The 25,815-nt window shown below is 42.8% G+C and overlaps 1 protein-coding gene across 1 annotated transcript in view; it reads right to left on the minus strand.

Annotated features, from left to right (window-relative positions):
- The window catches only part of LOC126108776 (plasma membrane calcium-transporting ATPase 2-like), a 532,870-nt gene that overhangs the window by 449,943 nt on the left and 57,112 nt on the right, over window positions 1–25,815 (minus strand). Inside the window, exon 4 of the mRNA XM_049914127.1 lies at window positions 21,015–21,250. Within this exon, the coding sequence (XP_049770084.1) occupies window positions 21,015–21,250 (236 nt within the window). The remainder of the gene's footprint in view (window positions 1–21,014; window positions 21,251–25,815) is intronic.

The raw sequence follows: 25,815 nt of genomic DNA on the forward strand, positions 1-25,815 counted from the left end.
CATCCAGAAGAGGAGGAGGAAACAAAATGAAACTTCTTCACAGATTGAGAAGGTACGTGGTATTACTTCAATGATTACAAAATCAAGTCAAATTTACAGAAAGCCTGGTGATATCTGCCCTATTATCAGTATGATGTTGCAGCCCCCCTGGCAAGGAGGCTTATATATGCTCATTAGGTTTGGGAAGGGTGTAATAAAGCCACTGTACCCTCTCCTGAAGCAAGCTCACCCACAACTGTTCTAACTACACGTAATATATTCACAACCATCAGCTCTATAAAGGAATGATGACAACAAAAATTTGTGCCTCACTGGGACTCAAACCGGGATTTCCTGCTTTACATGAGTGGTTACCTTAACTACTTTGGCTATCTGTGCACAACTCACAGCCAGACCCGAACATCCGCACATCGTCATCCCTGCATCACAACCTCTAATTGTACAAACATTATGTAATTCTTGTACAGTGGAGGATATTTTAACTGAAGTCAGTGCCTGGTATTGGCAGATGAATATTTCATTATGGTTTTAGTCACTGCAGTGCCTGTTCCTTCGGACACGCATGCACATCTTGAGGAACATAGTGTCGTTCTTCTTCAGAAGACAGGCACTGTAATATTGTACTGTCATAACTGAACTCAATATCCTGGACACTAGGCACTGGGATGGAGATGACTTCTGAATTTGTCCCACACATGTCCTATTGAGGATGGATCTGGGGATCTTGCTGGCTACAACAGTATCTCAACGTTATGCAGGAAGTTCATAGAGACACAGACACATGTGCCACATGTGGATGACCACTATCCTGTTGAAAAATGGCACTGCGATACTGTCGTATGAGAGGGAACACATGAGGACACAGGATGTGACCTGCCATTGTGCCATCAGAGTTCCCTCAGACACTGTAGAATATCTTGAGGTCTAGGTTACACTGACAGGTTACAGGTTGATGAAGGCAATCATGTTAAATCTTGAGAATTACTGTAATTTTTGTCTGGGTGCACACTTTACGCTTATTGAGTTTCGATGGGAGGTTTATGTCAGCCACTTCGATGACAGCACAGGTCGAAGTCAAATGACCTGAAGTCACATCTGGCTTCTGCTAGTCTCCATCCAATGATGTGGGATGACACACAATGTTGCATGGAGGCAAAACTGGCATGGTTAACCAGAACCTTGGTGACAACTATGCCTGACCTAATGTTTCCACAAAATCCAGCATCTGAATGAATCAAAAATGTCAATACTGAATCATTTGACCAGCCAGCCAAACACAGACTTGCAATGAGGCCCTTTTCAAGCTTTGTCAGGTGCCAATAACACTACCAGTCACAAGCACATGGCAACTCTGCATCATTTCGCAGTGATCACTCCACATCTGACACTTTTCACCCTGCCCAATGTGGTAACAACACTAAACATGAATAAAACTAATTCATTATGGTAGCTGTTCTACCTTCACAGAAAATTGCAATTTTAATTGTTTACATATCTGCTCATGGTGCATACATGTATGAAGTTATGTCAAAACTTACCTATGCCTTCCGGGTGCTTCCTTTTTTTATCAGGCACTGTATAAAAGCAGAGCTCAGCTGAATGACAAATCATTCTAGCAGTGGTACAGGTTGCAAATAGGGAAATACTCTGAGATAAGCAACTTCAACAAAAGACAGATTGTTATCCTGGTGCCTTGGAATGAGCATATCAGAATGGTGAAGCTGGCCAGATGTTCCCACACTACTGCTGCGTGCATCCTTAGTCAGTAGTTGAAGGATAGTGAAACCATGAGTGGCTAACAAGGTATTTGACATCCATGCTTATCACGGAATGTGAAAGTTGGAGGCTTAACCACTCTGTCAAGAAAGAGTGGTGGTGATCTGTGGCTGTTCTGATCACTAAATACAATGCCTGTGCAGACCCAAGTGTTTCAGATCAGATTATTCAATGTAGTGCTTCACAGCAGACAACCTCCAACAGCTCCCGTGTTGAACCAACAACACTGTCATTTACCACTGTAGTGGGCACAGGATCATCAAGACTGGCCTGTGGATCAATGAAAACATGTTGCCTGGTCAGATGAATCATATTTCTTGATACACCAGGTTATAAGTCCATATCCAGGTATGCCGGTATCCAGGTGAATGGCTGCTCGAAACATGCATGTGCCACTGTTATGGTCTGGTGGTGGCAATATTACGCCATGGGAGACTTTGCATGGGACTTGTGGGAGCATCATGACATCTGCAGACTATGTGAACATTATTACAGAGCACCTGTATCCCTCCATGCTTGACGTGTTCCCTAATGTTACACGCATATTCTATCAGGCTGTCAATGTCGCAAGGCCAGAATTGTCATAAAGTGGTCTCAGCAACATGACAGTAAACTCGTGCTGATGTCTTGCTCCCAAAATACAACTGAAGTTACCCAATGGTAATCATCTGGGATGCATTAATGTGTGCAGTCACACTACACTGTGAAATGTAATAGCCAATGCCATTACTTCATTACAACTTATCTGTTCAGTTTCTGCATGGTCTTTTGGTTTTGGTTACACAGAGGTTATAATTAAACTTTTTCTAGTTGAGAGGGTTCCCATGAAAATCTAATGATGGTAGAACAATGAAACTTTATGGAAACATTTGTAATGACATGTAAGAGAAATAATGAATAAACCATTGTTAGAAACCCATTTTAATTTCCACATGAGAGGGTAGCAATTTGTTAATTTCATAACATGTTTATGTCCAGAGATGTGCATAATAGTTCATTAAAAATATTTAAATTCAAAATACAACTTGTTAGTGAAAATTTTACATGTCAATAGTTAGTGAACATGTTACATGCCATTTATTTCACTGATTTTGACACCAATAAATGTTCAAATATTTCATCTTTCATGTTCCACTTATATGGCCTCATTATTAGTACATCAAAAGAAAATAGTCCTTCAACAGGACCAGAACTTGTTAAACAAGTATTGTATTTAAGGATTTTTTTTACAGGTCTATATCTGTGCAAGGAATCCAAACTACTGTCATTATCTTTCAAATATTTTTGTGTTTCTAAATTATTGTAGTGCAGCCACTATCACTGACTACTAAAGAATGAGTCCTCAACAATTGTATAATAAGATCCAATCTTTTTTTTATCAGTATGTTGCAAGTTCTTCCCATCATCATCTTGTTTCATCTTCCACACTTCTGAGATAAACAGTTCCTATACGTATTCTCTGCTAGCCTTCAGTATCCATTTGAATTTTTTTTAAAAAAAAGGATAAGATATGGGTGCTAACATGCCATCTTTCGCTTTTGGTTCCTCTCATTTATAGAATCTCTCTAATCGACTATTAAGACTTTCTTTAATAACTTCTAGCAGCAAATCATAGAATGTCAGTTTATCCTTTGCAAGCTTTTTAGCATTCTTTGAATTCTCATTACTTCTGGTGGAAGACATCCCTTCATTCAGAGTATCTTCAACTGCAAATAGATCTGGAGCAAAATTATAGTATGAATTCTATCATGTTGGACATGGGAAAGCAGGGATTTTTCCAGTTGATTTTAGAAATGTTTCAAGAGCTTTAGGAGAGATTGAACACAGATTCCAAAGTGCTTGACATTTTGACACGGCTGCATCTTAAACTTTTTTGTATGAATGACTGAGATCTAGCCTTATACATATCTTTTGAAGCTATTATTAAATGTAATGTGTGTGTCATTGCTCCCCATTTCATTCAATTCCTTTGGCATTATCAGGTGATTTCAGTATGTCTTACATCATCGAACAACAATGGTAAACATATAACATGTACTCAAGTCTTCTACTTTTTCTAATAATTAGAGTCAAGGTCATATTCACATGATAGGTATACTTTCAGCACTTATTGCACAGCTGTCACTACTGTGAAACTACTTTTGTTTAAATAAATGACTCGTTCAATGAAGGCAAACAAAAAGTATGAAATTAAAAAAAAAATCAATAGAAGCATTGTGTGTTTTACAAATATGAAATATCTATATTTTAAGTGTTTCAAATAAAATAGAAAATGCCTTTTGAAGACAAAAAAGTATTTCAAAATGAAACAGATATGAAACTCCGCTGCAGAGTGAAAATCTCATTCTGGATGAAACAGATAGTTGCTACTCGCCATATAGCGGAGATCACACACACAACCACAGTCTCTGGCAGCTGAAGCCAGACAAGAGCAGCAGTGTATGATGGGAGTGACATCCAGGTAGGGATGAGGAGGCTCGAGAGGAGAGGGGGAGGGATAGCAGGGTAGAGGTGGGGGACAGTGAAGTGCTTCTGGGGAGCATGCAGGAATAAGGTGGAGAGAGGATAGGGCAGTTAGATGGAGTCGGGAGGTTAGAACTAGGGTGGGGGAGACAGACTGGGGGGGAGGGGGGGGGTGTATTAAGCACAAAAGGAGAGAAGTAAAAAGACTGGGTACATAGGTGGAATACTGGGCTATGTAGTGCTGGAATGGGAACAGGGAAGGGATTAGATAATAAAGGACGATGGCTAATGAAGGTTAAGGTCAGGAGGGTTACAGGAATGTAGGATATGTTGCAGTGAGAGTTCCTACCTGCACAATTCAGAAAAGCCAATGTTGGTGGAAAGGATCCAAATGGCACAGGCTGGGGAGCAGTCATTGAAATAAAGTATGCCACGTTGAGTGGAGGGCTCAGAAACAGGGTGACCCAGTTGTTTCTTGGCCACGGTTTGTCAGTAGCCATTCGTGTGGACAGACAGCTCATTGGTTGTCATGCCCATGTAGAATGCAGCACAATGGTTGCAGCTTAGGTTATACATCACATGACTGGTTTCACTGGTAGCCCTGCCTTTGACAGGACAGATGATGTTTGTGACCAGACTGAAGGTGGAGGGGGGATGTATGGGACAGGTCTTGCATCTAGGATCTAGGTCTATTACAATAATATGAGCCACGAGGCAAGGGGTTCAGAGCAGGGTTTTTGTAATAATGGACAAGGATACTGTGTAGGTTTGGTGGGTGGAAGAATACCACTGTGGTATCCGAACCACCTCCTTAGGCCCACCCAGTTGCCTCTCCCATCATGCACTGCTGCTCATAGTCTGGCTTCAGCTGCCAGAGATTGTGGCCATCTGTCTATGAGTTTTGTGTGACAGTCTTTTTGTTGTGCCTATCTGTGAATCTGCATCTCTGCTATATGGTGAGTAGCAACTAACCTTTTCATAATTTTGTTACATTCCATACAAGATTCTTCATTGGTTGTTAAAAATAGATATTCTGCATTCAGCTTTTTTCATTTCAAATGCATGTATTTTGCATAAGTCACATCTCTGTTTATGTTCCAGGTTTCAATGTGATGACCCTCTGCATTCACAACAGCCTAGAACTGCACTAGAGATATTATTTCATGTTTGTTTGCAGCACTTTTTGAACAGAAAACTATGGAGTGTTCAGCTGTAGTGACACAGATTGAGCGCTGCTTGAAGATCACACACAGTGTCCAGCTTTCTCAGCAATGGCAACAGTAACTCTTCAACAATTTGTGGCACAATTGGCTGTTGGCCTCTTGTAGGACCAATTCCCAAACTGTCAGCTAATTTGAACTTCTGAACCGTGTTCTTCAACCCTGGTGCAGAAAGAAGACCTCTTCACATTCCTTTAATGCACACTGATACTTGCAAATAGCAACAGGGCTGTTGCTATTTCTATCATTTTGATAAAACAGCTTTGAACTAAAGACCTGCTCACCTTGTCCGGATCCATGTTGACTGACTGCAACTATAATAGACACTGATGCTTGGTTTTTACCACTACGGCGCCATACCAGCACTGACACCTCATGGCAAGTCCTGACACTAACACTATTAACAACACAAATCCTGCACCATCTGAACATTATTCCTATAAAGCTGAGCACCTGTACAGTAAGTAGTTCTCCATATACACTGACTCAAGCAGCAAAAGTTTAATTATAAGTACCCTGTAGATAATATCCATTTTATTATTTTTTGGAGAACTTTCATCCACTTAAAACTAGAATATAGTAACTGGCTAATAATTCTCATCCAAAAATGATTTTTTTTGAAAGATTTTATGATGCCTTCAGCTGCCAATCTCTTGATTTTATGTATGATTGTAAAATTTTGGTCTTAGGCCATTTTCAAGTATCTAGAATGAAAACATTATACATTGGATACATCAGTGACACATGATTTTGATGTAGAAACAAGTCATACCTGTAGATATACCAGGCGCATTGTAACTTACTTTATGGATGATTTTTAGTAGTAAATTACATCTTGTATGTCATTGCACTACAACCCCATGTTATAATCATAAAATAAATCCAAGATTTTTTATGCTATTTTAAGAGCATAGTACTTTCGAACAGTTGTTGCAAAGATCTTATATATAATGCCCATGTTTTAAGGTTCTTAACACTAAGAAGATAATAATTGTTTTACAGAAATTTGTTACTTTACCAGAATATGCTTTTGTTCTCAATTACATTTAATTATTGCTCATCATTGGTGATTGTATGCAATTTCTTTAAAATAACCTATAAATAATTGTTCTTTTATTGTGGGAGCATGTCATTTTTGAATAGTTGTTATAAACATCTTATATATGAAATCCATCACAGTACTCTAACGAAACAGCACTGAAAACTACTAGAGTCAAGTAGTTGCATCATGTTTCTCATTAAAGTCATATTTATTAATGAGTGTACTGATGATTTTACACTTTATGGTTCTGTAATGCTTCATCATAGAACTGGTAGAACATTGTCTAGGAATTTCCCATTTCCCAGGTCTTTTTGCTGATTTAAATCCCTGTCTGATTGATCTTTCAGATGAAAATCAAACAATGGAAAATCCAGGATTGAATGTAACAATACAAGAGAAGGACAATTGCTACTCACCATATAGCGGAGATGCTGAGTCGCGACAGGGACAACAAAAAGACTCACACAATTATAGCTTTCGGCCATTAAGGCCTAGGCAGTAGACACACACACACACACACACACACACACACACACAAAAACACAACTCGCACATACGTCTGCAGTCTCAGAGAACTGAAACCACACTGAGCAGCAGCAACAGTGCATGATGGGAGTGGCGACTGAGTGGAGGTAAGGAGGAGGCTGCGGCAGGGAGGGGGAGGGGTAGTATTTATTTATTTATTTATTTATTTATTTCATGTTCCGTAGATCTCGTATTGTGAGCACGTCACATGAGATGGGGAATGAGTCAAACATACAAAACAACAAACATACAAAAAGATACAAAACAGTCTTCATTAAATATATAAAAAATGTTCTACATAACTGCATATAGTTAATACAAAGTTTAGAGGAAAAACAGATATTGTACATATAACAGCAGATTTCTTTGAGTGTTAATACAAAATTTCATGTTTTAATTTGGAGAAAAATTGCAAGCACATTTCTTTGTTAACAAGATGGATAATTCTTTCTAAATGCTATTTCCCTTTTTGCATCATAAAACTCTTCTAATGTATAAACAGACATATTTAACAAATATTCCTTTAGTTTTGCTTTAAAAAGAGATTCATTTTCTCTTAAACATTTTATCTGGTCAGGGAGATGGTTAAAAATCTTTGTTCCTGACCATTTGACACCTCTCTGAACAACTGTCAGGTTCTTAAGTTCACAATGAGGATTTTCTTTCCCTCTTGTATTATACAGGGTGATTCAAAAAGAATACCACAACTTTAGGAATTTAAAACTCTGCAACGACAAAAGGCAGAGCTAAGCACTATCTGTCGGCGAATTAAGGGAGCTATAAAGTTTCATTTAGTTGTACATTTGTTCGCTTGAGGCGCTGTTGACTAGGCATCAGCGCCAGTTGATGCTAAGATGGTGACCGCTCAACAGAAAGCTTTTTGTGTTATTGAGTACGGCAGAAGTGAATCGACGACAGTTGTTCAGCGTGCACTGAGAATCCGCAGGAAACAACTCAGTATGAACGTGACTTGCCTAAGGTGAACGTTTTCTGTGCCATTTCAGCCAATAAAGTTTTTGGTCCCTTTTTCTTCGAAGGTGCTACTGTAACTGGACTACAGTATCTGGAGATGTTAGAGAATTGGCTGTTCCCTCAGCTCGAACAAGAAGCACAACAATTTATATTTCAGCAGGATGGAACGCCACCACATTGGCACTTATCTGTCCGTAACTACCTGAACGTCAACTACCCGAGGCGATGGATCGGCCGCCAGGCAGCCCGTGACAGAGCACTTCATCACTGGCCTCCAAGAAGCCCTGATCTTACCCCCTGCGATTTTTTCTTATGGGGGTATGTTAAGGATATGGTGTTTCGGCCACCTCTCCCAGCCACCATTGATGATTTGAAACGAGAAATAACAGCAGCTATCCAAACTGTTATGCCTGATATGCTACAGAGAGAGTGGAACGAGTTGGAGTATCGGGTTGATATTGCTCGAGTGTCTGGAGTGGGCCATATTGAATATCTCTGAACTTGTTTTTGAGTGAAAAAAAAACCTTTTTAAATACTCTTTGTAATGATGTATAACAGAAGGTTATATTATGTTTCTTTCATTAAATACACATTTTTAAAGTTGTGGTATTCTTTTTGAATCACCCTGTATTTGTGATAGTTCTTATTTGATGGAAGTTGTGCAGGGTTCTTAATTACAAAACATATCAGCGAATATATGTACTGGGATACAGTGATCATTATTTGAAGCTTTTTGAAAAGGTTATGACATGATGTCCTATGGGGTACTCTGCACATAATTCTAATAGCCCTTTTCTGGGCCACAAAAATTTTATTTGTCAAAGCTAAATTTCCCCAGAAGATAATTCCGTAACATATAACGGAGTGAAAATACCCATAGTATGCGGACTTCATAGTGGTTAAATATCCAATGGAAGACATCATTCTGATAGCATACATAGCCGAGCTCAATTTTCTTAGGGTCTGTTGTATATGGAAGGACCAGTTCATTTTGCTATCAATATGTACTCCAAGAAATTTAGACACATCCATTCTTTCTATTGGTTGATTTCCACATGTTACATTTATTTCTCTCACTTTTTTTGTTTTTGTATGGAACTGGATAAAATTTGTCTTACTTGAGTTTACAGAGAGACCATTAACACTGAACCAGTTAATCACTTCAGAGTGAATGTTGTTAACTGACTCCTCGAAATTAACATCTGATTTTCCACTCATGAAGATGGTGGTTTCATCAGCAAAAAGAGTAAATTTGCAAGACAGGCTTGCACACAATGGTAAATCATTTATAAACATCAAAAACAACAGTGGCCCCAGAATTGAGCCTTGAGGCACACCACAACTAATAGAAGTTCATTCAGACTGAGTGGAGGTATCCTTGACTCATCTGAGCTGTTCAAAATTACTTTCTGTTTTCTTTCCTGAAGATAAGATTGCAGCCAGTTACCTGCGACACTCCTTATTCCAAGTAGTTTGGCCTTCTGCATGAGAATGTGGTGATCTACACAATCAAATGCCTTTGATAAGTCACAGAAAACACCAATTCCTATCATTTTTTGATTTAGACGTTCAATTACTTCATTTGTAAGTGCATACACTGCATCCTCAGTTGAACAGCCCCTTTGAAAGCCCTGGCTCTTGTTGATAAGTCTGTTCATTATGAGGTGTTCAGTAATTTTATTGTGCATTAATTTTTCTAGAATTTTAGAGAAGACTGTTAACAGTTAAATAGGGCGGTGGTTAGTGAGCTCAGCTCTATCACCCTTCTTGTGTAGGGGCTTCACAATGGCATACTTGAGTCTTTCAGGAAAAATGCCTTATTGAAATGAAGCATCAGAAATATGGCACAGAATATCACTAATCCATATACATGAAAATTTCAATAAATTATTGGATACATTATCTACTCCTGCAGAGTTCTTACACTTTAAAGACCAGATGACTGTTTGAATTTCCTCTACAGTGATAGGATTAATGTACATTCCTGGTATTATGTTGGAGTATGCATCCTGACAAAGTCATAGCTTTCTCAACAGAGGGCCTACAGTCAATTTGTTGGGTTACTGACAGGAAATGTTTGTTAAAAATTTCAGCCACACTTTTGATTTTCTATTAAGTTACCCCCATGCATGATTTTTAGGTCATCTGTGTCACTTATTTTTGTCTTTGTCTCACTTTTTATAATGTTCCAAATTGTTTTCATTTTATCATTAGATTTATCTATTTTATCCTTATAGAAAAGGGCTTTTGACTTCTGTATTACTTTCTTTAAAATTTTGCTGTACAATCTATAATGATTCCATTTTTGTGTATCATTAGTTGTGGGAGTGGCAGACAGTGAAGTGTTGCAGTTTACACGGAGAGCAGAAGATAACGTGCGGAGGGGGGAGGGGGTAAGTAGCGGAAAGGAGAGAAATAAAAAGAAATTTAAAGACTGGGTGTGGTGGTGAAATGACAGCTGTGTAGTGCTGTAATGGGAACAGGAAGGGGGCTGGATGGGAGAGGACAGTGACTGATCAAAGTTGAGGCCAGGAGGGTTACGGGAACGCAGGATGTATTGCAGGGAAAGTTTCCACCTGCGCAATTCAGAAAAGCTGGTGTTGGTGGGAAGTATCCATATGGCACATGCTGTGAAGCAGTCATCGAGATGAGGGATATCATGTTTGGCAACGTGTTCAGCAACAGGGTGGTCCACTTTTCTTTTGGCCACAGTTTGTACGTGGCCGTTCATGGGGACAGACAGCTTGTTGGTTGTCATACTTACATAGAATGCAGCACAGTGGTTGCAGCTTAGCTCGTAAATCACATGACTGAATTCACAGGTAGCCCTGCCTTTGATGGGATAGGTGATGTTAGTGACTGGACTAGAGTAGGTGGTGGTAGGAGGATGTATGGGACAGGTCTTGCATCTAGGTCTATTACAGGGGTATGAGCAATGAGGAAAGGGATTGGGAGCAGGGACTGCGTAAGGATGGACGAGTATATTGTGTAGGTTTGGTGGACGGTGGAATACCACAGTAGGAGGGGTGGGAAGGATAGTGGGCAGGAGATTTCTCATTTCAGGGCCTGACGAGGGGTAATCTAAACCCTGGTGGAGAATGCAGTTCAGTTGCTCCAGTCCCAGATGGTACTGAGCTATGAGGGGAATGCTCCTCTGTGGCCAGACTGTGGGACTTTGGGAGGTGGTGGGAGACTCTCCTGGCCTTGGCCTTCGTTAGTCACTGTCTTCACCCATCCAGCCCCCTCCATGTTCCCATTACAGCACTACACAGACGTCTTTTCATGGCCACACCCAGTCTTTTGTTTTCTTTTTATTTCTCTCCTTTCCGCTACTTACCCCCTCTCCTCTCCGCACCTTCTCTCCTGCCCTCCGTCTAAACTGCAACACTTCACTGTCCACCACTCCCACCATACTATTCTTCCCCTACCCACCCCAGCCTCCTCCTTACCCCCACCCAGTCGCCAATCCCATCATGCACTGGTGCTGCTGCTCGCAGTGTGGGTTCAGTTCTCTGTGACTGCAGATGCGTGTGCAAGTTGTGTTTGCGTGAGTGTGTGCGTGCGTGTGTGTATGTGTGTGTCTACTGCTGATAAAGGCCTTAATGGGCAAAAGCTATAATTGTGTGAATCTTTTTGTTGTGCCTATTGCGACTCAGCATCTCTGCTTCTAATCTTTTAGATGCAAATTTCAATTTCTTCCATTACATCCATGATTTTTCCTTTCTGTAACTCATGTAATATTTGAAGTGATCTATCTATATTAGATATTTTGTGGTTGGTAGCTTTGAAGTGTGCAGCAAATCTGGATGGATTATTGTAGCTTATTGTAATGTGTTCTTTAAATTGTGTACTAACTTTTCTTCTTGTCTGTGCAATATAAAATTTTGGGCATTCTTCACAGTTACTTTTGTAGATTCCTGATTGCGAAAACGGTTCTGATTCATGTGATATGTTCTCAATAATCGTTGTAGATCATTAGTGGTTCTGTTATTTGTGTATAATTTTGTTTTATAGAAACATTGAGTAATTTTGTGGGAAATAATAGCTAGGTATGAAGGGATTATTTCAATAGAGGTACAAGTCCATGACCTCCATTTTTCTGTCTATGATGCTTCTGAAATTAATGGTCAAAACAAACAGAAAGGAAGGTTCATCTGTAGCAAGAAGCCATATGCTCGAATATTTCTGGTATCTCAACTGCACATTTTTCAGCGCACATTTAACTTTTGGACCCTGTATCTCAGAATGAACAAAAATGGACTTGTGCCACTATTGAAATAAGCCCTTCATATGGCCATACAAGAACTTTATTTTTCTGAAGTGTGTTTTTGTCTCTGGTTAAAGTGATTTCATCTATGGGATTGGCATGTGTTCGACTGGTTTTCTTTTTGAATAATGTGACTACTAAGTTCTTGAGATAACCATTATCTATAGTTACATTTCAGAGAAGATCTAGTTCTTTGTCAATTTTTGCTCTTTTAGTGGAGAGTTGTTTAGTCTGTAGCATCTCTGGCACAGAGTGCCCTATCTTTGACTCTGACCTCTTTGAAGTGTTCTTGTTCTACGTCACTTGGCACGCAACTTGTGTACTGCCATGTTTTGTTCTTCTTGCTTTGTGTCTAATAAATGCATTTACGATATTTAAAGTGTGTTATTACCGACCAGCAATATATGATAACCACAGTGATGACCCTGACAACATTATTTTCTGCTTTTCTTCATCATTAACAGACTTTGTCTGCCAGCCCACATTGTTTCGGAACAATGTATCAACCAATGTCTTGGGGTGCTAGTGCCACGCATCCTGTTAACTGCGTTTGTGACCATGAGTGGTGTACCTAATGCGCGTTTGGTTAAAAGTGAACAATTATTTATGCCCAGCCACCTAACCTTAACTGTCCCAACATAACCACCGTCAAGTGTGACAACTCAACAACGGCCACAACACGGACCGTGCATGTTGCCTAGTGACATCGTGGATGATCACCCAGTTAAGGATGTTGTGGTTTACACCTCAGTTATGCAGTCTCCTTCGGTTTGGTTTGATGTGCTGACAAAGTTCCATAACTGTGATTCGAACATTGCTATGCATGGGTTGCACAGTCTTATATGCCTAGTGTCGCAGCACTCCTCCCCGCCCCTCCCCCGCATGCCGTCTCAATGATGCCAATCGCCTCGACCGTGCATTACATGGTTACATTTTGCAAAAACATACATAATGTCTTATGGGATAACAGCAATCAGTGGTTTTATAATGTTACTTAAAATCCATCTTGATTGCAAATTTTTATTCATATGACCGGTTTCGGTTCATTCAGAACCATCTTCAGATCTGATATTTCAGTTACAGGAGTAACCCATCCAAATCCAACAACTTTCACATGCTACTGTGCCTTGGACCATAAGCTGCCACGGCACATTAGTGCGGCCTTGAGAGTGCAGTGCTGCCATTCAACCAGGCCAATCGCCTGCAGGTTGTAGGCCATGGTGTGAAATTTAGCAACACTGCAGAATTCACAGTCGTGCAGGGGACGGACTCGAACTGTCATCCCTGGTCAGTTGTGAGTTGTGAGTGAACTGAATGACCCACGCAGATACAAAAGAACAAGTGATCGTTTCGGCTGTGATGTCAACAAGAGGGACCGCCTCGACCCAGCGGGTTTTGCGGTCGATGATCGATAAAATGAATCTGTACTCCTAGGAAGGAGGGAGGGGACCGACGACGTTGATGTGGTCGTGGCGAAGGCACCCTCTTGGAACGTCAAACTTGCCTAATGGCAGTTGAGCATGCTTGCCGTCCTTGCTATGCTGACATGGTATGCACACGCGGTTCCAAGTATGGCAGCTGTGCTTCAAGCTGGGCCAGAAGAGGTGCTCAGTAACCAGCCTCGTCGTGGCTTGTGTTCCAGTGTGAGCCAAGCTGTGCAAAACAGTAAAGACACTGTGCCGAAGAGCGGTAGGGAGCAGGGGGCGGGGAGTGCCTGTGGAGATGTCGCAAAGGACTGGGATTGTCGACCAGTGTAGGATATGGGGTTGGACAGAGAGCGATGACTTGTTGTCTGAAATTAATTGCTGTATATTGTTGTTTTCGGCTTGAAGTCGGGCGAGCTCTTCTAAGTTCAACGGTGTGGTTAGCATGCAGATGCATGATAGGTAGTCCACCACAACATTCTCCACGCTGCAAATATAGCATGCATCGGAAGAGTGCTGACACATCAGTATATCATCTAACTGAGTGTAAGCAAATGGCAGAGGTAGCAAAATGGAATCAATGAACTGCTACCATGTCTGCGCAGCACTTTTCAATCCATAAGACATGTAGCAGTATTCAAATAGGCCGAAGAGTGTGATGATTGGAACAATCTAAAACAGAGAAAAAACTTAGAACCATGTAGTAATTGCGTGAAATCCTGGATGTGAGGAATGGGGTAGCTATCGATAATGGTGCGAGTGTTAAGGGACCTGTACTCCCTGCACATGCGTAAGGAACAAATGAATACATGAAGACCAATTGCTATTGGAGGGATGGAGCATGCTCGAAGCCAACAGATCCTAAATGATTTCCATGGTATGCAGAAGTTTTGAAGCATTAAGGCACCTGGTCTTATAGTGTACAGGTGGGCCATCTGTGGCGCAAATCCCATGACATGTGCGATTACTGATAGCCGATACTCGTGAAGGGAGGTTGACAACAGAGGGGGTCCAGATCAAACATCAGTTCACTGACGTTGCTGGATCTGGGCAGCTTAGTCAGGGGGTTGGCTGTAATCGATGAAGAAAGGCGAGGTGCAGTAGCTGCACGGTGTGAGGAATCCGGCGTAGCATGAGCAGGTTTGTCCTGGAGATTCAGCGGCGGCGATGCAAAAACTGTAGCAGGCAGAGGAATGCTCAGCACAGGAGCAATTTGGTGAGAAGACACAGTAGATGCGCGAGTTGGTTCGTCTTGATGCAGTTCTGCAGATAGGCAACATATCATATGCTGTGCGTGTGAAAGTTCAGCAGAGGCAGAGGCAATGCAGGTGCGTAACACATCGTTCTGGGTGCGGAGCTCGTCGATTTGTGTGTGCACGTCCGACAAATCAGAGAGCTGTGTAGTAATACGCTTGAACAGAGATGCCCTTATGGAAAGCCTAGCCAAGGAGGCGGAGAGCGAAGTCGTGCTGAACTCTTTTGAGCATGGAACAGTAGAACGAGGCCTACAGGTCTGGTGAAAGTTTGTAATGGTGTAGAAAGTACAACCCAAACACAAGTTCATCCATGTCGGTGACGTGGAAAGTCCAAGAGAAGGGTGATCTTGATGGAGCCAAGGACCACAATAGTAATATGATAAGCAGCTATCAAAGTGAGGTTAGCAGGTGAAATTATTTTGCCTGCATGCTTGGCCAGGATATCACTGACATCGGCGCTGATGTCGAAAGGATAGCGAGTGACTGATGACAAGTCAGTGGCATACAGGCATCGCGCCGCTGAAGCGAGAAGTGCGTCGTCAGACAAAAGGCGCCATGGAGAAATGTGGTGGGACATGGCACCTAAACATGCTCATCATAATCGTTTCGGTATGAGCAAGGCATGTGACAGCTGCATGTTTCATCCCTGTAAGTAGCACGGTACCAGCACAGTCGGTAGACCGGGGGGTGTGGCGAGGGAGGGGCCACAGCTGGCTGCGTCATTGCTGGCAGACACTCGGGCTGCTGCTAGGGTTAGGTCGGCTGCTGCTCAGGGCGATCTTGATCTGGGCACATAAAGAGGACTTGAAAGCGTAGCTCGCTGTGATTCTACATGGCGAGCCCCTCCTCCTCCCAGCAGAGTTCGTGGAGGACTCACCATCAGCCAATACTATGGTATCTTCCGGTTCTGGTTAAATGGGTTCATGTGCACATCACATGCCTCCACACCCCCCTGCTCTGCCCTCATTCCACCCCACATGTGTTCATCCACAAGGACATTGCATCATGTGAATTTGTGATGCGGTGCGATGATTCCGTGCAAGCGGCCTTGCAACCGACTTATTTGGGCCCTCACCACGTGTTACGTCGAGGTGTAAACACGTTCATAATTCATCTCCACGGATGACCACAGACAGTGTCTATCAATTGCCTGATACTGGCGTGGTCACTCTCCGATCCGCGTTCCGATGCTTCTGATCTGCCTTCCGTCGCTGCCACTCCGCCTCCTGATGCCACTGACCTGCCTTCGACTGATGTCTCTTGGCCTACGCAGCAGTTGGCCGCACGAGACTCTTGCAGCGCAGTTTCTGATGTGCCTACTTCTCCCTCTGGCTGCCGTCTACAACCGCTGTGCTGGCACAATGATTAAGACTTCACGTGATGGAGCTTCCCTCCAATGTGCTCTGCACTACTGGAAGGGGGGTGGGGCATCTGTGGCATCTCTGGTACAGAGCGCCCTACCTTTCACTCTGACCTCTTTGAACTGTTGTTGTTCTACGTCTCTTGGCACGCAACTTGTGTACTGCTATGCTTTGTTCTTTTTGCTTCGTGTCTAATATATACATTTACAATATTTAAAGTGTGTTATTATCAACCAGCATTATGTGATAACCACAAATCTTTGTAACATATAATGAAAAAACTGAGCTTGTGTGCTCTAGGGTGGCACGACTGGTTATGGATAATTATGTTTGTTGCTGGTGGTTTACAAAAAATATCGAATGTGTTCTGATTTTTTTTTTTGAAATATTTAAATCCAGAATGTTTATGCTCTCATTTTTTTCTCTTCCCATAGTGAAATTAATTTTTGGATGCAAACTGTTGAATTGGAAATGTATGGCATTACACTCATCAATTGTGCCATCAAACAGGATTAAAATGTCAACCACATATACACTCCTGGAAATTGAAATAAGAACACCGTGAATTCATTGTCCCAGGAAGGGGAAACTTTATTGACACATTCCTGGGGTCAGATACATCACATGATCACACTGACAGAACCACAGGCACATAGACACAGGCAACAGAGCATGCACAATGTCGGCACTAGTACAGTGTATATCCACCTTTCGCAGCAATGCAGGCTGCTATTCTCCCATGGAGACGATCGTAGAGATGCTGGATGTAGTCCTGTGGAACGGCTTGCCATGCCATTTCCACCTGGCGTCTCAGTTGGACCAGCGTTCGTGCTGGACGTGCAGACCGCATGAGACGACGCTTCATCCAGTCCCAAACATGCTCAATGGGGGACAGATCCGGAGATCTTGCTGGCCAGGGTAGTTGACTTACACCTTCTAGAGCACGTTGGGTGGCACGGGATACATGCGGACGTGCATTGTCCTGTTGGAACAGCAAGTTACCTTGCCGGTCTAGGAATGGTAGAACGATGGGTTCGATGACGGTTTGGATGTACCGTGCACTATTCAGTGTCCCCTCGACGATCACCAGTGGTGTACGGCCAGTGTAGGAGATCGCTCCCCACACCATGATGCCGGGTGTTGGCCCTGTGTGCCTCGGTCGTATGCAGTCCTGATTGTGGCGCTCACCTGCACGGCGCCAAACACGCATACGACCATCATTGGCACCAAGGCAGAAGCGACTCTCATCGCTGAAGACGACACGTATCCATTTGTTCCTCCATTCACCCCTGTCGCGACACCACTGGAGGCGGGCTGCATGATGTTGGGGTGTGAGCGGAAGACGGCCTAACGGTGTGCGGGACCGTAGCCCAGCTTCATGGAGATGGTTGCGAATGGTCCTCGCCGATACCCCAGGAGCAACAGTGTCCCTAATTTGCTGGGAAGTGGCGGTGCGGTCCCCTACGGCACTGCGTAGGATCCTACGGTCTTGGCGTGCATCCGTGCATCGCTGCGGTCCGGTCCCAGGTCGACGGGCACGTGCACCTTCCGCCGACCACTGGCGACAACATCAATGTACTGTGGAGACCTCACGCCCCACGTGTTGAGCAATTCGGCGGTACGTCCACCTGGCCTCCCGCATGCCCACTATATGCCCTCGCTCAAAGTCTGTCAACTGCACATACGGTTCACGTCCACGCTGTCGCGGCATGCTACCAGTGTTAAAGACTGCGATGGAGCTCCGTATGCCACGGCAAACTGGCTGACACTGACGGCGGCGGTGCACAAATGCTGCGCAGCTAGCGCCATTCGACTGCCAACACCGCGGTTCCTGGTGTGTCCGCTGTGCCGTGCGTGTGATCATTGCTTGTACAGCCCTCTCGCAGTGTCCGGAGCAAGTATGGTGGGTCTGACACACCGGTGTCAATGTGTTCTTTTTTCCATTTCCAGGAGTGTATATAGTAATAAAGGATTTTTTTGGTTGTGTGAATTACTGAAAGGGAAAATTACAGATGTAATCGAAGAAATTGAAATTTACATACATCTAAATGATCAGTCAGACAGAGCAGTCAGACAGAGATCAATCAGAGAGCAAAGTGACCTGTGAAATGGGAAATTCCTGGACAACTTTCTAAGAGTTCTAAAAATCATCCATAAAGTAAGTTATAATGCTGCCAATACATCTAGAGAGATCACTTATTCCTACATCAAAATCATAAGTGACACTAATGTATCTAATGCATAATGCTTCCATTCTAGATACTTGAAAATGGCCTAAGGCTGTAATTGTACAATCGTACATAAAATAAAGAGAATCGCAGCTGAAGACATCATGAAAACTTGCACTAAATTCATTGCAGCTGTAGACCCTATCACATTGAAAATGATAATTTTGTAAGCAACTATACTGTATTTACTTCAAAATTAACATGGAACTAAAATCTCAAAATTGGGAGGGCATTTTTTGAAGCTCTTGGTAAGTGGTGAAATTTTTAAATTAGAAGTAATGAACAGCGATATGGAAATTCTCGCAATTTCATCAGAAAAAGGAAATGCTATTGAACATCATGATTCTAATTATTTTAGTTAAAATGTCCAGCAATATGTCACAAAGAATCTGTTTTGAAATTACACTCCTGGAAATTGAAATAAGAACACCGTGAATTCATTGTCCCAGGAAGGGGAAACTTTATTGACACATTCCTGGGGTCAGATACATCACATGATCACACTGACAGAACCACAGGCACATAGACATAGGCAACAGAGCATGCACAATGTCGGCACTAGTACAGTGTATATCCACCTTTCGCAGCAATGCAGGCTGCTATTCTCCCATGGAGACGATCGTAGAGATGCTGGATGTAGTCCTGTGGAACGGCTTGCCATGCCATTTCCACCTGGCGCCTCAGTTGGACCAGCGTTCGTGCTGGACGTGCAGACCGCGTGAGACGACGCTTCATCCAGTCCCAAACATGCTCAATGGGGGACAGATCCAGAGATCTTGCTGGCCAGGGTAGTTGACTTACACCTTTTAGAGCACGTTGGGTGGCACGGGATACATGCGGACGTGCATTGTCCTGTTGGAACAGAAAGTTCCCTTGCCGGTCTAGGAATGGTAGAACGATGGGTTCGATGACGGTTTGGATGTACCGTGCACTATTCAGTGTCCCCTCGACGATCACCAGTGGTGTATGGCCAGTGTAGGAGATCGCTCCCCACACCATGATGCTGGGTGTTGGCCCTGTGTGCTTCGGTCGTATGCAGTCCTGATTGTGGCGCTCACCTGCACGGCGCCAAACACGCATACGACCCATCATTGGCACCAAGGCAGAAGCGACTCTCATCGCTGAAGACGACACGTCTCCATTCGTCCCTCCATTCATGCCTGTCGCGACACCACTGGAGGCGGGCTGCACGATGTTGGGGCGTGAGCGGATGACGGCCTAACGGTGTGCGGGACCATAGCCCAGCTTCATGGAGATGGTTGCGAATGGTCCTCGCCGATACCCCAGGAGCAACAGTGTCCCTAATTTGCTGGGAAGTGGCGGTGCGGTCCCCTACGGCACTGCGTAGGATCCTACGGTCTTGGCGTGCATCCGTGCATCGCTGCGGTCCGGTCCCAGGTCGACGGGCACGTGCACCTTCCGCCGACCACTGGTGACAACATCGATGTACTGTGGAGACCTCACGCCCCACGTGTTGAGCAATTCGGCGGTACGTCCACCCGGCCTCCCGCATGCCCACTATACGCCCTCGCTCAAAGTCCGTCAACTGCACATACGGTTCACGTCCACGCTGTCGCGGCATGCTACCAGTGTTAAAGACTGCGATGGAGCTCCGTATGCCACGGCAAACTGGCTGACACTGATGGCAGCGGTGCACAAATGCTGCGCAGCTAGCGCCATTCGACGGCCAACACCGCGGTTCCTGGTGTGTCCGCTGTGCCGTGCGTGTGATCATTGCTTGTACAGCCCTCTCGCAGTGTCCGGAGCAAGTATGGTGGGTCTGACACACCGGTGTCAATGTGTTCTTTTTTCCATTTCCAGGAGTGTATATACATCTCCTTAACACAACTGCAATTGAACTCACAACAACAACTGAAAAGTTACAAAATTTATCATCGTTGAAACCATGTGACTCACTTTGGTTCAGTATGGCATAATAATACTCTGTATGTCTCACTATGTTTTAGTTCAGGCTCAGTGTGGGTTATGGTGTTTACTTTGTTACACAAGCAAAACATATCTTGCTTAAAATGTTTTTAATTAATTGTGTGGGTTGGATACTTTCCACCTGATGTGATACATGAGCAGTTGTAACCAGGTAATGTCATTTTATTTCTTCTTTACAGACTGAGACCAATTGATTTATCATGGAAAATAGCTAAGTACTTCAGTCACTGTTTATAACACTGCTGCTTCCAGTGATAACATCTCTTGATATTACTAGCATATTTGCTACAGGAATCAAATGGTTGATAAAATTTATTTACTAAAGTACTTAATTCTTTATATCATGTGATGTTGTTGTAATTTGTTAGTAAGAACAGCAGTTGATTCTCAATGTTTGTTAGCATAGATTTCATTAAGAAAAGCTTTCTAAAAACTTCAGTAACCCCAGAAAAAATGATAATTCATACTTGTGAAACAGCAGTTTATATAAACATTCATAGAAATCTTAAATTGTTAAACGAGTGGTACCTTACCTGGCATACATCACCCACAACAATATCACGTACAGGAATCAGGTGGATGTTACCAGCTCTTAGCACAGTGTATCTGTGTTCAATTTCAATCTTCTTTTGCAGGCTACGAAACTGCTTTTCCTTTGTATAATCATTGACTGCTGTCACAAGTACAACCACTGTCACAGACAGAAGGATGGCCAAGCCCTCTATCCATCCATGAGACTCATCCTTATCGATTGTGGCACCAGCTTCCTCTGCAAAGGTGAATAACTCAATTACTGCAGTAATTCCACTCCACATGGCACAGGAGAAAGAAAACTGGCGTTCTACGGATCGGAGCGTGGAATGTCAGATCCCTTAATCGGGCAGGTAGGTTAGAAAATTTAAAAAGGGAAATGGATAGGTTAAAGTTAGATATAGTGGGAATTAGTGAAGTTCGGTGGCAGGAGGAACAAGACTTCTGGTCAGGTGACTACAGGGTTATAAACACAAAGTCAAATAGGGGTAATGCAGGAGTAGGTTTAATAATGAATAGGAAAATAGGAATGCGGGTAAGCTACTACAAACAGCATAGTGAACGCATTATTGTGGCCAAGATAGATACGAAACCCACACCTACTACAGTAGTGCAAGTTTATATGCCAACTAGCTCTGCAGATGACGAAGAAATTGAAGAAATGTATGATGAAATAAAAGAAATTATTCAGATAGTGAAGGGAGACGAAAATTTAATAGTCATGGGTGACTGGAATTCGAGTGTAGGAAAAGGGAGAGAAGGAAACGTAGTAGGTGAATATGGATTGGGGCTAAGAAATGAAAGAGGAAGCCGCCTGGTAGAATTTTGCACAGAGCACAACTTAATCATAGCTAACACTTGGTTTAAGAATCATGATAGAAGGTTGTATACATGGAAGAACCCTGGAGATACTAACAGGTATCAGATAGATTATGTAATGGTAAGACAGAGATTTAGGAACCAGGTTTTAAATTGTAAGACATTTCCAGGGGCAGATGTGGACTCTGACCACAATTTATTGGTTATGACCTGTAGATTAAAACTGAAGAAACTGCAAAAAGGTGGGAATTTAAGGAGATGGGACCTGGATAAACTGAAAGAACCAGAGGTTGTAGAGAGTTTCAGAGAGAGCATAAGGGAACAATTGACAGGAATGGGGGAAAGAAATACAGTAGAAGAAGAATGGGTAGCTTTGAGGGATGAAGTAGTGAAGGCAGCAGAGGATCAAGTAGGTAAAAAGAAGAGGGCTAGTAGAAATCCTTGGGTAACAGAAGAAATATTGAATTTAATTGATGAAAGGAGAAAATATAAAAATGCAGTAAGTGAAGCAGGCAAAAAGGAATACAAACGTCTCAAAAATGAGATCGACAGGAAGTGCAAAATGGCTAAGCAGGCATGGCTAGAGGACAAATGTAAGGATGTGGAGGCTTATATCACTAGGGGTAAGATAGATACTGCCTACAGGAAAATTAAAGAGACCTTTGGAGATAAGAGAACCACTTGTATGAACATCAAGAGCTCAGATGGAAACCCAGTTCTAAGCAAAGAAGGGAAAGCAGAAAGGTGGAAGGAGTATATAGAGGGTCTATACAAGGGCGATGCACTTGAGGACAATATTATGGAAATGGAAGAGGATGTAGATGAAGATGAAATGGGAGATACAATACTGCGTGAAGAGTTTGACAGAGCACTGAAAGACCTGAGTCGAAACAAGGCCCCCGGAGTAGACAACATTCCATTGGAACTACTGACGGCCTTGGGAGAGCCAGTCCTGACAAAACTCTACCATCTGGTGAGCAAGATGTATGAAACAGGCGAAATACCCTCAGACTTCAAGAAGAATATAATAATTCCAATCCCAAAGAAAGCAGGTGTGGACAGATGTGAAAATTACCGAACAATCAGTTTAATAAGCCACAGCTGCAAAATACTAACACGAATTCTTTACAGACGAATGGAAAAACTAGTAGAAGCCGAACTCGGGGAAGATCAGTTTGGATTCCGTAGAAATGTTGGAACACGTGAGGCAATACTGACCTTACGACTTATCTTAGAAGAAAGATTAAGGAAAGGCAAACCTACGTTCCTAGCATTTGTAGACTTAGAGAAAGCTTTTGACAATGTTGACTGGAATACTCTCTTTCAAATTCTAAAGGTGGCAGGGGTAAAATACAGGGAGCGAAAGGCTATTTACAATTTGTATAGAAACCAGATGGCAGTTATAAGAGTCGAGGGGCATGAAAGAGAAGCAGTGGTTGGAAAGGGAGTAAGACAGGGTTGTAGCCTCTCCCCGATGTTATTCAATCTGTATATTGAGCAAGCAGTAAAGGAAACAAAAGAAAAATTCGGAGTAGGTATTAAAATCCATGGTGAAGAAATAAAAACGTTGAGGTTCGCTGATGACATTGTAATTCTGTCAGAGACAGCAAAGGACTTGGAAGAGCAGTTGAACGGAATGGATAGTGTCTTGAAGGGAGGATATAAGATGAACATCAACAAAAGCAAAACGAGGTTAATGGAATGTAGTCGAATTAAGTCGGGTGATGTTGAGGGTATTAGATTAGGAAATGAGACACTTAAAGTAGTAAAGGAGTTTTGCTATTTGGGGAGCAAAATAACTGATGATGGTCGAAGTAGAGAGGATATAAAATGTAGACTGGCAATGGCAAGGAAAGCGTTTCTGAAGAAGAGAAATTTGTTAACATCGAGTATAGATTTAAGTGTCAGGAAGTCATTTCTGAAAGTATTTGTATGGAGTGTAGCCATGTATGGAAGTGAAACATGGACAATAAATAGTTTTGACAAGAAGAGAATAGAAGCTTTCGAAATGTGGTGCTACAGAAGATTGCTGAAGATTAGATGGGTAGATCACATAACTAATGAGGAGGTATTGAATAGAATTGGGGAGAAGAGAAGTTTGTGGCACAACTTGATCAGAAGAAGGGATCGGTTGGTAGGACATGTTCTGAGGCATCAAGGGATCACCAATTTAGTATTGGAGGGCAGCGTGGAGGGTAAAAATCGTAGGGGGAGACCAAGAGATGAATACACTAAGCAGATTCAGAAAGATGTAGGTTGCAGTAGGTACTGGGAGGTGAAGAAGCTTGCACAGGATAGAGTAGCATGGAGAGCTGCATCAAACCAGTCTCAGGACTGAAGACCACAACAACAACAACAATGGCACTTGACTTAGTAGGAGCTGTTACCTGTGGCTGTGGTCACATCATCAGTAGTTTCATTACGATGTGTGTTCGTGAGTAAGTTAGCTATTAATTTATGATATATCTGGGTATATAGTGGTGTAGATATGGCTCATATTTGAATGCACCATCAAAAAAAGCCTCCCATATTCTACATCTATAGGCATGATGTCTCTCTGTTTGCCATACAGCATTTAAATGGTGCCACTGCCTAGAGTCTTTAAGCATTTGAGAAGCTGTTAAGAGATGTGATGCTCACCATCTAAAATGCAATAGGCTTATGATTTTTCTGTGTCTCTCTATCTCCTAACGCCGCACGACATTCTGCATCTACATTCCAGCAGATGAGACTATTCCAATATTTGTTGGGTCTGAGTAACTTTTGCAACCCGAGTTCTCTTAGAACTATACACTAAATTAGACTTCTGCTTGTGAGGCATAACAAGGCAGGAGTCAGGGTGAGGGGTGTGGCTCATGGTTTGGAAGGAGGCATCCAGTTTGCCAACTAGGAATGGAGGAAGGAGACGTAGCAGGTATGCGGGCTAGGCATGTAATGCACAATTGTATCGACCAGTGGGGAGTGGGCACATGCTGCAAGTGATGTTAATTTGGAGGGGTGACAGGATGGAGGAAGGGGGAACTGTTCAGTGGAGGCTACAGGGACAGTGGGTTACTCGAGGCTGAGGACAGGATGATTACAGGAGTGCAGGATGTATTGTAAAGATGACTGATTATCTCTCATCCTGCCCTAAAATGAGGGAGCTGCAAACCAAAATCCTTCCTACTCCTCCTAAAGTGGTGTTCTGTAGCCCAGCCAATCTCCATAACATCCCTATGTCATTCCCACTCCCACCCCTTGCCACAGGGATTGTATGTCTGCCACCCCTCCCATGCACATTCCTGGCCAGCAAACTAGCTGCCTTCCTCTGAGCCACAAGGCACCCACCCCCAACACCTCCCCCTGACTCCTGCTTCCCTCTCCCTCTACCCACCACACCTGATACTACTCCCACCACAACTTGTCAGCCTGCCAAAATACAGCACTCACACTGTCAGTCCAGTTGGCAACATATAGTGCCATAGGTGTGTGTGTGTGTGTGTGTGTGTGTGTGTGTGTTTTACTCTAGGTTGTAAATGGATAACACCAAAAGCTAGCAAGTTTTCTTTCTTTTTCTGTGTACCTGTTGACAACCCGATGATTCTGCTTGTTGATGAGTGGTCTCCTTTAATGCATAAGTATTCTACCATTAACATATTCACACAGTAGGACAATAATTTACTCCATAGTGATAAATTGGCTTGGTATCTGACATGTAATTTAGTAAAACACTTATTGCTAGGACAGGGTTATTGCTTACCTTATTATTCATGGTTATTTATGCATAAGTTTTGTAGCGCCCTTGCCCCCTCCCCTCGCTCCTTCATATTTCATAATTTATGTACACTATGATGTTTGTACACAACATTCATGGAGGATTGTTATTAACTAACACAGTTTCTATGAATTCATGTGGCAGCTTTAGCTTTTATAAAAGAGAAAAGTGCATTACATGTGCCAAAGTGCATTAAATATGGTGTGAACATGGACATCAGTCCGTGGCAT

The sequence above is a fragment of the Schistocerca cancellata genome, chromosome 11 (genome assembly GCF_023864275.1).
Source record: "Schistocerca cancellata isolate TAMUIC-IGC-003103 chromosome 11, iqSchCanc2.1, whole genome shotgun sequence".
In the NCBI taxonomy this organism is placed as follows: domain Eukaryota; kingdom Metazoa; phylum Arthropoda; class Insecta; order Orthoptera; family Acrididae; genus Schistocerca; species Schistocerca cancellata.